Source organism: Natrix helvetica (assembly GCF_964273705.1).
Source record: "Natrix helvetica genome assembly, chromosome: 1".
NCBI classification, from domain to species: Eukaryota; Metazoa; Chordata; class Lepidosauria; order Squamata; family Natricidae; genus Natrix; species Natrix helvetica.
The window spans coordinates 130239368-130252391 of NC_138548.1; the positions used below are offsets into that span (position 1 = coordinate 130239368).

The following is a 13024-nucleotide window of genomic DNA, read 5'->3' on the forward strand; positions in this document are numbered from 1 at the left end:
GTTCTTGCTACCTTAACAAAACTCCACAAAACATAGCTCAGACTAATTATATCAATAGACAGCAATTCCTATTTTAATCTTTCAGTATAATTTTGAAGAACAAATAACATTATCTATCTAATCAATCTATCTATCTATCTATCTATCTATCTATCTATCTATCTATCTATCTATCTATCTATCTATCCATCCATCCATCCATCCATCCATCCATCCATCCATCCATCCATCCATCTATCATCTATCTATCTATCTATCTATCTATCTATCTATCTATCTATCTATCTATCTATCTATCTACCTACCTACCTACCTACCTACCTACCTACCTACCTACCTACCTACCTACCTACCTACCTACCTACCTACCTATCATTTATCTATCTCAGCCAAATATTTGAAACTCTTTCTTAAATTATAGTATGGTCAGAAATGAGTAATTAGCAATTTAAAAAAGGAACTTGATTTCACTTGTTTATTCAATAAATAAATTATAGGTGATTTAACAAGGGAATTGATGTGTGTGATCAAGTTTTCTTGTTCATTTTTTGGAATGAATACATTCCAATATTTTGTTTGGAATATTTGTTGGAAAACAAATATGAATATTATCAAGTCCTTTATATATGAGCAAAGTGTTTGCTTGGTTTTTTTCTTAGGGGTGTGTGTGAATAATTATTTGGGTACTATTATGTCATTCTTTTCTATTTCAAAGCAATGCATGAAGCATCCAAGAGACTTACAGAATGTTTGCAAGAAGTATATGAACCCGAGTGGCCAGGAAGGGATGACACTAACAAAATAGCAGAGGTGAGCTTTGGATTTCTCATGCATTAATGTGATAAATGTATTGCGATCTCAAATTTGTGGAGACAGCATGTGTTAAATGGATTTGGGTGATACATAATATTGCGGAACCGTAGTGCAGTGTTACACACAAATGAATATGCTTAAATCTTAGACTTGCATATTCTGTCACAAGGAAAAGAAGAGAAGCCATCACTTCCTCTTGATGACTTATCGATTGGTTTACAAAGCAGAGGTGGGTTGCTGCCGGTTCAGCCCGGATCAGGCAAACTGGTAATAGTGGTGGCGGGAGGCTCCGCACACCCTCACGGATGCTTCTGCACATGCACAGAAGTGTTGTGCGCACGAGCATGCACAGAAGTGCACCCAAACCAGTAGTAAAAATATTGGAAACCCATGACTGTTACAAAGTGTTAATTTATTGAAAATTGCCATGGTCATAGGCCATGATTTAATCCAGCTTTGTTTTAATGAACCATGGTTTGAATTAAACTTTGTTGAGTAAACTTTGGGGTTAGAAGATGGTATTTCCAATCTCCTTCTTGTGCCTGTTGTGCCTGTTGTACTAAAGCAGGAATGAGGGAGTATTCAAGCAAAAATCCTGAGCTGGCTATGCCTTACTATACTTATCTATTGTTTTACATCATGCACAAATTGTGCCGGTGTGTTCTATGATGCAACAATATTCTTTTTCAGATACCAAAAATTCCACACAAGAAGCAGCAAATAGCATGTCTCTTACATTCACAGACAGACAGTATGAAACCAGATTGGGGGAACCGTACTGATCCTGAGGGTCTGCAAATCATATTTCCCAACTTAACGTGAACACTAGGCACTTGCTGATATTGAGATTGCTTAGAAAAAAGCAAAAATGAATTGATGGAACCCATATATCTCATAAAATGCTGTTCTGACCCAGCCTTCACAAGCAATAAGAAACCACTTACTCACGAGTAACACAAACCCCTTTTTTATTTAAGTAAAGGCAGGGACAGTCTTTGTTCACCCATCAAAGTAATGAGTCACAAATGGAAGTATTTTCTCCTTCTAAAAACAGGGCAAGAACAATCTCTGTTCACATCAGCTGAGGCAAATGCACACCCTATTATTTCCCAGCAGGGAGGTTTTATTGGCACCTCAAATACAGAGCATTAGTCCCAACAACCTGGTTTTCGCAAAGAAATCTGACGTGATTGATGTACACTGGGAAACGAACGTTGTGTGCGACAAGAGGCTACTCCCAAATCCCTACTATTTATTTCCCAGCCAGGGAGGGGCTGGCTAGCATCTATGTCTTCTTTTCCCTTAGAGCCTGCTTACTGCTTTCCGTTGCTCTCCTCTCCTTTCCACCCTATGCATACACGCATCTGGAAAGGGCCCAATTTGTTCCCCTCAATCAGCTTAGACTCAAAAGACAGCTGCCTCTCTAGCTGGGGGAGGATGGAAGGCCCCAACTCTGCATCTGCCTCTGAGCCACCTTCCTTATCAGGGCCTTCCAAAGGCTCTGAAGCCGGCCCTGGCTCCCCCTCAACCTCCTCCTCATCTGACTCTGCTGCTAGCTCTCCTGGCAGCTGATGGGCCATGACAAATCCAAACTACTGTAGAGATAGGGGGAAAAAGGCACGGGAATATTTGTCATATAGCAAATATTCCAAGTAAATCTTTTGTTCATGGCGGGTTGAAATTCAACAGTTAGAGCTTTCCCTGTTGTACAAAACAGGGGTACCCAACCCCCAGTACTGGTCCATGGCCTGCTAGGAACTGAGCTGAATAGCTGGTAAGGAACGGCAGGCGAGTGAGTGAAATGGAAACCACTCCCCCTGCCCGGTGTTGTGGCCAGTCCTGGAGGTTGAGGAGGAACTTGGGCCAGTCCTGGAGTCTGGGAAAGGCTCTGATGGATGCCCTGTATTGGAAGCAGAGATAGAGCCAGGGCTGTTCAACCTTTCCCAGCTGCCTTTGGAGTCGGAGATAAATGGGGAGGACGAACAGCTGGGGCCTGTTCCATATGCACGCATGTGCAAAGTGTTAGGAGAGGAGAACAACTGAGGACAAGGAGCCGCCTCAGGAAGAAAAGCACACGTGGAGGCTGAATGGCCCCTGCCTGGCTGGGGAATAAATAGGAGGAAAGGGGAGGTGTGGTTATAGGAGACAACTGTTCGGATTTCTTTTGGAAGATTTGCTTATCATGGTTCATGTCTCACAGACTGCTTGCCAGAACTTAATTTACAGCTTTGCGACTGGAAGCTCCTAACTTGGCAAGTATCCCAAGGAACTGATAAAGTCTGTTACTGCAATTAACCCTTTGAAGGATTATTGCTTGGACTTTTCAGTGTGTGAATGCCAGTAACTCACAGGAGCTAAATAAAGAGGGTTTTCTTTTTGAGACAAGGAGTTTGTTTCTTGGTTCTTCTAAGGCTGGGTCAGAACACCCGGTCCATGGAAAAATTGTCTTCTATGATTCCGGTCCCTGGTTCCAAAAAAGCTGGGGGCTGCTGGTGTAGAAGATGCACAAAACTAGTATATTTGTCCAACTCCTTTAAATAATTGTAGCTATTACAATTGTCTAGAAAACAAAAACACAACAGTTTTAGGAATAGATCCTAATGGTATGCATACATATGCATACTAAAAAAGGAAGCTTCAAACATGATTTATCTTATGAATTCACTTAACCAGTATGAAATGTATCTCACTGTTATTGTACTTTTGCTCACATAGATGCACTTGACCTGCATAATGCACAGATAAGCCAACTCTTCCCACATTACTCCTTTTCTGTTCCAGAACAATGAGCTGCTTTGGACAGACTTCCATCAGAAACTGGTAGATCAGGCACTGCTGACTATGGACACCTATCTTGGCCAGTTCCCAGACATAAAGGTATGGGTCTCATAAAATTTTGCTCTACCTTACATTCCTTTTGGATTTTTAAATAAAATATTGTTGCATTTCTGTATGCCTTCTTATTCCATTTTAAAAGGCATTTTAAAACTAATATTCATACCAAAATATGCAATCCAGAATTAAGTATTTATAATAGTACCGTGTTTCCCCGAAAATACAACCTGTCCCGAAACTAAACCCATGCCACATTTTTCGCGTGGGCAAAAATATAAGCCCACCCCCGAAAATAAACCCCCCCTCCGGCCAGGCAGAGCACTGCTCACTGACCTAGCGTTATTCCGAAAGCGCCAAGTCCAGGAGCCGGGGGGGGAGCGCTCACGTTGCTTGCCGCCTTCGGGATACCACTAGGTTGGGGAGTGGCGTTCTGCCTGGCCAAAGGGGAGAGTTGCCGGGCGGCTGCTCCCTTGTGAACTGGCTCCCGAAGAGCCGGGCACAGCCTCAGGGGCGAAGCAGCCATGAGGTAACCATGCCCATGAGCAGCCGCCCGGCAAATCCCCTCTCCAGCCGGGAAGAGCGCCATTCACTGACCTAGGGGGTAATCCCTAAGGTGCCAAGCCATGTGGCGCTCTGCCCGCCCCCCAGCTCCTGCGGCTTGGCAGATTCGGGATACCCCCTAGGTTAGTGCATGGAGCTCTGCCCGGCTGGAGAAGTGGGTTGCGCGAGCGCCTGTTCCGCCCGCAGCCTCACCAAGCCCTTGCGCAGCTCTCCCAGGCCACCGCCGCTGGCTGCTGCTGCCCGCCGCCCCCCGCTGCCGCCCTGCTCCGCACAACTTCAAAACTCAGGGTCGAGTCTTTCAGCATCGGCCGCTCTAGGAGTGCTCTCTATGGTGGGCCGGCTGCTGGAAGACTCTCTGTCTGGCAGCCAGCCCACCATAGAGAGCACTCCTAGAGCGGCCGATGCTGAAAGACTCGGCCCCAAGTTTTGAAGTTGCGCGGAGTGGAGCGGGGCGGCGGTGGGCGGCGGCGGGCGGCAGCGGGCAGCAGCAGCCAGCGGCGGTGGCCTGGGAGAGCTGCGCAAGGGCTTGGTGAGGTTGCGGGCGGAACAGGTGCTCGCGCAACCCACTTCTCCAGCCGGGCAGAGCTCCATGCACTGACCTAGGGGGTATCCCGAATGTGCCAAGCCGCAGGAGCTGGGGGGCGGGCAGAGTGCCACATGGCTTGGCACCTTAGGGATTACCCCCTAGGTCAGTGAATGGCGCTCTTCCCGGCTGGAGAGGGGATTTGCCGGGCGGCTGCTCGTGACCATGGTTAACTCATGGCTGCTTCGCCGCTGAGGCTGTGCCCGGCTCTTCGGGAGCCAGTTCACAAGGGAGCAGCCACCCGGCAGCCCCAAAACAATAAGCCCTCCCTGATAATAAACCCAAGGGCATATTTCGTGGGGCAAAAGAAAATAAGCCCCTGGCGTATTTTCGGGGAAACACGGTATTTGAGGTGGGGGCACATTTATCTGGCCAGATAAATGTTGGAGGCCTCCCTCCATACACAGTACTCAGAGCCTAATCACCAATTTAGCTCCGGCACCCGTGTCCATTGATAGGGTGTCAACCAGTGGTGGGTTTCTGCCAGATCGCACCGGATCGCGTGATCCGGTTGGTCAATGAACCTGGAAGTAATTTCCTGCCCCACCCCCTTGGCGTTTTTTGAATCGGGGCTGACTCCCCACCGCCACCGCAGTGCTACCTCATGTTCCTTGTCTTCTGGCCGTGGCCCCACTCTGTGGAAAACATAGGCGCAATTACAGCCCAGGGCAGGAGCAAAGTGCCTTTCCCAACTGGCCCTTCCTCCCTCGGAAGGCTTCGGAGGGAAGCTTCTGCAGAAGCCCGGGCGAGTGACAACATGTTCCCGCCATTACGAAGTCTCTGAGGCTGTAATTTTCTGAGCTGTGCGCGTGCGCCTGTTTTCCACGGTGTGGAGCAGCGGCGAGGTTCTGCGTGGCCGGCAATGACTCTGGAGGCCATCCGGGAAGACGAGGAAGGCGAGGGGGGACCGTTGATGGCCTCCGGAATCATCGCTGGCCGCGCAGAGCCTCGCTGCTGCTCCACGCCTTGGAAAACAGGCGCGCACGCACAGCTCAGAAAATTACAGCCTCCGAGACTTCGTAACGGCAGGAACTTGTTGTCACTCACCCGGGCTTCTGCAGAAGCTTCCCTCTGAAGCCTTCCGAGGGAGGAAGGGCCAGTTGGGAAAGGGGCTTTGCTCCTGCTCCGGGTTGTAATTGCGCCTATGTTTTCCATGACGTGGAGCAGCGGCGAGGCTCTGCGCGGCCAGCGATGATTCCGGAGGCCATCAGTGGGGGGCAGGGTCCCCCCCTTGTGTTCCTCGTCTTCCCGGATGGCCTCCAGAGTCATTGCCGGCCACGCAGAACCTCGCCATTGCTCCATGCTGTGGAAAACAGGCGCGCGCGCGCGCACAGCTCAGAAAATTACAGCCTCCGAGACTTCGTAACGGCGGGAACTTGTTGTCACTCGCCCGGGCTTCTGTAGAAACTTCCCTCCCAAGCCCTCCAAGCAAGGAAAGGCCAGTTGGAAAAGGGGCTTTGCTCCTGCTCCGGGCTGTAAGCTTCCCTCTGAAGTCTTGGGATGTTCTGAGGAGCCCCCCAAGGAAAAATGCCGCTGCCAGGTACTTTTAATCATATATTTTGGTCCTATGACTGCAGAATGCTGCAAAATACCATAAATGCAGGCCAGTTGTTGAGTGTTTCAAATGTGATTGGAACACTCAACAAGGTGACCACAGTGTGTGTGTGAGAGAGAGAGGGAGGGAGAGAAAGATAGACAGACAGAGAGAGAGACACACACACAGAGTGAGTGATTAAGTGAATGAGTGAGAGGCAGACACACCCACATACACAGAGTGACAGAGAGACAGGAAGGGAGGGGAGAGAGACAGAGAGGGAGTGAGTGAGGGAATCAGAGAGAGACTGACAGACACACACACACACACACACACACACAGACAGAGAGGGGGAGGGAGGGAGGGAGAGAAAGATAGACAGACAGAGAGAGAGACACACACACAGAGTGAGTGATTAAGTGAATGAGTGAGAGGCAGACACACACACACACACACAGAGTGACAGAGAGAGAGGAAGGGAGGGGAAAGAGACAGAGAGAGAGGGAGAGACAGAGACAGACACACACACACACACATAGAGTGAGTGAGAGACAGACAGACATACACACACACACAGAGTGACAGAGATGGGGCAGGGAGGAGAGAGAGACAGAGATACAGAGAGAGAGACAGACAGATAGACACACAGAGAAAATGACAGAGGGAGGGACAGAGGGAGGGAGGGAGAGAGAGACAAAGAGCCAGAGAGAGAGAGAGAGAGAGAGAGAGAGAGAGAGAGAGAGAGAGAAAGCAAAAGAAAAAAAGAAAGAAAGTGGGAGAGAGAGATGAAAGAAAGAAAGAAAAAGGAGAATTTATGACCACAATTGAGCCCAAAATTTTGGTTGCTAAGCAAGAGCGTCGTTAAGTGAGTTTCACCACATTTTCCAAGTTAGCCATGCCCACCTGGTCACATGACTGCCAAGCCACTCCCACCCGGTCACATGGTCGGCAAGCCACTCCCACCAGGTCACATGGCCGGCAAGCCACTCCCACAAAGGAGGCCACACCTACAGAGTAGGTTCCAAAAAAATTTGAAACCCACCACTGGTGTCAACTGATTGTTGGAAATGGGCTCTGGCTGATGCATGTAGGGAAGCTGCATAATTCACTAGGCTTCCATTGACCAGCAGTGGTGTCTAGACCCATACTTCCAAAACCACTAATCTAAGGAATTCTATAATCTCTGCAAGGTAGAAGTTTTGGGGAAAAGGTATATATGGATTGGTGCATTAGGCTCACAGGCACCCATCCCGTTCTTCAGCCTCTTTGTAATAAACATACCTCATATATAGAATTTCATGAAGTCCTTCATATTTTCTTAAATGTGACTTATAGATTGGCTTATAAGGATAATATAATTTATATTCCACATTTGACTACCACCCAAAAATTTATGAAATGAACAAAAATACATACATGATACATTCAAATTGCTAAGAGTCAACAATGACATAATCAATTAATCATTCAATAGTCGTCTAAATGGTGAAACATATCCATTGTAGTATCCCTAACTGTTTTTGTTCTAGGTGAAATATAGTAATTGAAGTAGCTTGATTTATTTGATTTGAAATATAACACTAAATAAAACCATACAATGTATATATCACATCAGAAACCATTGTTCAATACGATGAAAAAAACCTTTTTTTTTCTTAATGGATCGCAAATATTGTTAGGCTGCACGCTCTTAAAATGCACAAATATTTTGTTTTCTAGTTCCCTGCTTTCATTTTTTTTAGTAGTAGAAATTTAGTAATTTCTTAAAACAGAAATTTGGTTTTTGTTGTGGAAAACTGGATCTAGTTTTTTATTGTCTCATGACCTTAAGCTAATGAAAAATTAACATGGTTTCTATATTAGTCTTTCTTTCCTGTTTCATTTCTCAAATGCATCAGCAACAACAAGCTGTTCTTTAAATGCTATTTTACTATTGTCACTCTAGGAACAATTCACAATATTCAGAGTGTACAAAAAGTGCATTCTATAGCAAAAGAACTGGAGATACAAACATAGAATATGCTATATGTGCATCATAATAATTTAAGCAATTCCATTTCTCTCAGTTTTTTTTTTAAAGAAATGACGTAGAATGGTACAGAAAGGAATTTTGAAAAGCACACAGACATCTATGTTTTAAGTTGAAATACTTTAGAAGAGAAACATACTTGAGTAAAAATATTGAGGCAGTAGGATTAGTGTTTTGTTAAGGAGGAAGTGGGAAAGCTGTAAAACGAAGTTGTACAGTATAAAGTCACCATATCTCACTTCAGCCTTTCTCAGAAGGTTACTCCAAAGATAAAAACATAATAATGTTGTGTTCCAACCTTCCACTCAGCCAGCTAATATTCCATCCAGCTAACTGGTAGAAAGAAAAACTTCAATTTGTTACCATTGGCACATTTGTCAATTGGTGTGTGTGTGTGTGTGTGTGTGTAGGTCCGTGCATCAGAAATTTCAGCATATACATTGGGAGAAAAGTTGAAATAATTTACATTGATCTTAGATAGATTTAGGGAAGTTGATTACAAGACAATTTGCTTGTTGATTGCATAATTGGCAGAATTCATATACATTGGTCTGTGAAAATTGTTACTTCATGGCTCCGGTGTTCTTCTCACATTTCCTTTCAGTCTCGCATTGCTAAACGGGGAAGGAAACTTGTAGACTATGACAGTGCCAGGCATCATTATGAATCTCTTCAAACTGCAAAGAAGAAAGATGAGGCTAAAATTGCCAAGGTAAAAAGCCCTTGTAAGAGGTGAAATGTCTGTCTATTCTAAATCAAGTTATTTAGGTATTTGTACCACCGTATGTTTGTGTGTATCTACATAACAATCCACTTTTTGTTGTTAGAAGTAAAACAAAAAACAAAAGTACCCAAACTTCAGAATTTCTGGCAAACATGATTTTATCTTATGAATAAAAACAATGCAAAAGCTATTATATACAGCTGAAATGGAAAAACAGTAGTGTGCCAATGCTACAATGAAAATAAAAACTAAATGAAGAAACAAGAAGTCTTAGAGCTAGGGGATGAAAAACTCAGTGTAGAAAGTGCTCTTTCTATAGTATTCCTTTACTCCTGCATTAATGAAACATTTAGGGATTTTGGCTAATCTAGACTTTTCTGATTTGACTGCTTGTGCCATGGGGAAAAATGATTTTGCTAGGGCAAATTGTCCAGGCTTTTTCTGGTGAGAGGTATCTGCCTTTTTGAATTGAGGTAAATGTGCTGTATTTCTATCTATGACCATTGCAGAGACTGCTGATGACACAAATTAAGGATATCAGCAAGAGTGATAAAATTCAGATTGATTTTATCAATCAAGTTTCTCTCTGTGACTATTGTTCCTTGTGCTCTGAAAATTCTAATCACATCACTAATGAGGGGAATATTCTTCAGTTCTGTATAGTCCTCACTTCATTTTAAATGACCTGCTCTAAGATCTTATGGATGTTTTAAATAAGTGCCATTGTGCTTAATGCAAATTATTCCAACCTTAGACTTAGGCAGTTGTCAATCTCTGATGTTTAAATCAAATGCTACAAAATATGAACAATCTGCATGGCTGTTATAATGAAATTGTCTTTTAATCTTGGCTCCTTTTGAAGTTGCTAATGACCTATGGAGGGAGACTAAGTAAGGTTGGACTGTGTTGCTTTCTAAATGACTAACAATTTCTTCTCTGTTGCTCTCTGCAGCTGGAGTGTTTATAAGCTGTGCTCGCTCTGGAGTTCATTGATCAGTCTGTGGAGCATTAATTACTGCTATATTTGGCATGTCATATAGGATTCATCCTTGACTTATCACTTAATACTGACTTCTTCTGTTTTTTTGTTTTCTGTTTTTGTTGTTGTTGTTGGGATGGTTGCTTCATCCTGACCTTTATTATTTGATTTTTATTTTTATTTTAAAAAAGTAATTCTCAAAAGGTGTCTGTTTTCTTCTTGTCTTTGTCCTGGATATGCTCTTGCCCAGCCTGTCTCGTTGCTTGAGAAAGCCGCGCCTCAGTGGTGCCAAGGGAAGCTACAAGCGCATCTCGTAGCTCAGACTAACCTGCTGCGGAATCAGGTGATAGTCCAGCCCGCCTTGCTGTCTAACCCTGCATGTGCTATTTCTGGCTGAAGTTCTCGTCTGTGCTTATTCCCCAGGCAGCGTTCACTCTAATCTCTCCTGGAAGGGTTTTTTTTTCTCTGGGAGGATTGTTGACTTAAAATTCAGACTTCTTGAAGCCAAAATCATGTTTGAAAAGGCAATGTAGTTTCTCTGATTTTGAATTCCCCTAGATCAGGATTGTCAAACTGGCGGCCTGCGGGCCGGATGCATCACGCACAGGCCACGCCCACCCCATCTCTGTGAATGGGAAAAACGTGAAACATCACGTGACGGCAACGTGATGCTGTGAGTTTGACACCCGTGCCCTAGATTACTAGAGGGTACCAGATCCTCACCAGCAATTAAATGTAGGGGTGTCCAGTGAGACAATAGAATAGAAGGTGGGGAAGTGGCTCCAGTAGTCACTGTTTAATTTGTGTGCCTCTATTGTGTGGCAACTAGTATTGCTTAATCAGAAGTAGTGTTTGCCTAGGAGTTTATAATTGCTCAATCATGATCCAGTGTTTCTGGATTCTGAGCTCTATGGATGACAAGGAGGAGAGACAAGTATATATCTACATATTATACAATAGCTTCTTCTTGTTATTATAGCTCCGGGATGTCAAATTCAAGGCCCGCGGGCCGGATCTGGCCCATAAGATGCTTAGATCTGGCCTGTAGGGCTGACTTGGAAATAGCAAAGGACTGGCCCACAGTGCCTCTGCCAGCAAAAACAGAGTTGGGGGGAGCATGTGTGCCCCTCCCCCGGAGCTCCATTTTCCCTGGCGGAGGGCTACAGGAGGCAGTTGCAGCTGAAAATGGGGCCCTCTCCATTTTCTCTGACAGAGGGCTAGCAAAACAAACTAAAAACAAAATAAATGGAGAAGCGTTCCCCTTTTGAATTTGAATATGCAAGAAGGGATAGGAAAAGGGAAATAGAAAGAAGAAAAGAAAAAAAAGGAAAGATGGGAAGAGAGAAAAGAAAGAAAAACAATGGAAGAGGGGAAGGGAGAAGAAATGAGAATGAAGAGGGAAGGAAAGAATGAAGGAAGGAAAGAAATTATAATGAGAGTGAGTGAGAGTCTCAGTGAAGTCCTGCCTTAGCACTTGGTCACCACAGGTGCCCCCAACATGAGGGACGTCGAGCTGGCCCTGCCCACCATGGTCACCCCACCCCCACCCATGCCACCCCCGGCCCTCTGAGGTCAAACACAACCCTGATGTGGCTCTCAATGAAATTGAGATTGACACCCCTATTAATAAGCCAGGCTTATTATTTCCATTAACTCACCAATGCTTAAAGTCCTTCACTCTCACCCAAATTTCAGGCTGGTTGACCATAGTTCTTAGTCAACAGTTACTCTTCTCTTTCATTAACACTCAGGCATTAAATCCCAGGATCCGTTTCTGGGAAATGGATATTGTTCTATTCTCATGGGTCTTTCCCTTCACCACTCTCTATGTAATAAGCAAGGAGAAGAGGATCTGCAGCTGCAGCTGCCAAAAAAGCCAACACAGTCCAAGGCTGTATTAACAGAGGGATAGAATCAAGATCATGTGAAGTGTTAATACCCCTTTATAATGCCTTGGTAAGGCCACACTTGGAATACTGCATTCAGTTTTGGTTGCCCCAATGTAAAAAAGATGTGGAGACTCTAGAAAGAGTGCAGAGAAGAGCAACAAAGATGATTAGAGGACTGGAAGCTAAAATGTATAAAGAATGGTTGCTGGAAGGACTAGGGATGACATGATAGAAGTGTTCCAACACTTCAGGGTTTGCCCCAAAGAAGAGGGAGTCAAGCTATTCCACAAACCACCTGAAGGCAGAACAAGAAGAAATGGATGGAAACTAATCAAGGAGAGAGGCTAGAACTAAGGAGAAATTTCCTGACAGTTAGAACAATTAATCAGTGAAACAACTTGCCTCCAAAAGTTGTGAATGCTCCAGCATTGGAAATTTTAAAGAAGAGATTGGACAATCATTTGTCTGAAATGGTATAGGGCAGGGGTGTCAAACTGGTGGCCCATGGGCCAGATGCATCACTTGTAGGCCATGGCCATCCCAGCTCTGCGAATAGGAAAAATGTCACAAAATGTCATGTGATAACAATGCAATGCAGCAAGTTTGACACTCGTGGTATAGGGTTTCCTATCTGAAATGGTATAGGGGATTGGACTAGAAGACCTCCAAAGTCCCTTCCAACTCTGTTATTCTGTTGTTTTAATGTTCCCTTTATGAGCTTTCTTTTGATTTTCAGCTTCTGTTTGTACATATTATTTTATAGCTTAACCTTTTATAAAATCCAGATGTTTTTTTAAATGAATGTATAACAAGCTTTAAGTCTATAATTTTTAAGTCTTGTTCTGCTTTATGATTACAAATGTCTCTGGACAATGTAGCCTTTCCTCTAAAATCATTTGAAGAATAAAGTGCCAGTGAATAAAATCCTGCCAAGAACTTTGAACATCCAAAAGCCTTATGGGAAACAACGTGGTAATAAGTGAATAAGAGTTATCAGATGTCTGTTTTCCATGAGGAACAGAAATAAAAACCAGGATAGTATATTGTGTTTTAACAAAGGACACACTTGCAAAGTGT

The 13024-nt window shown here is 44.3% G+C and overlaps 1 protein-coding gene across 8 annotated transcripts in view; it reads left to right on the forward strand.

The window, feature by feature from the left end:
* Positions 1-13024, forward strand: part of BIN1 (bridging integrator 1) — a 130152-nt gene that overhangs the window by 73649 nt on the left and 43479 nt on the right. For 5 of the 8 annotated variants that reach the window (XM_081937978.1, XM_081937980.1, XM_081937982.1 and 2 more), the window contains exons 4-7: positions 716-810; positions 3595-3690; positions 8960-9067; positions 10309-10401. In XM_081937978.1, the coding sequence (XP_081794104.1) occupies positions 716-810; positions 3595-3690; positions 8960-9067; positions 10309-10401 (392 nt within the window). The remainder of the gene's footprint in view (positions 1-715; positions 811-3594; positions 3691-8959; positions 9068-10308; positions 10402-13024) is intronic. The other 3 variants (XM_081937981.1, XM_081937984.1, XM_081937983.1) reach the window with 1 other exon arrangement.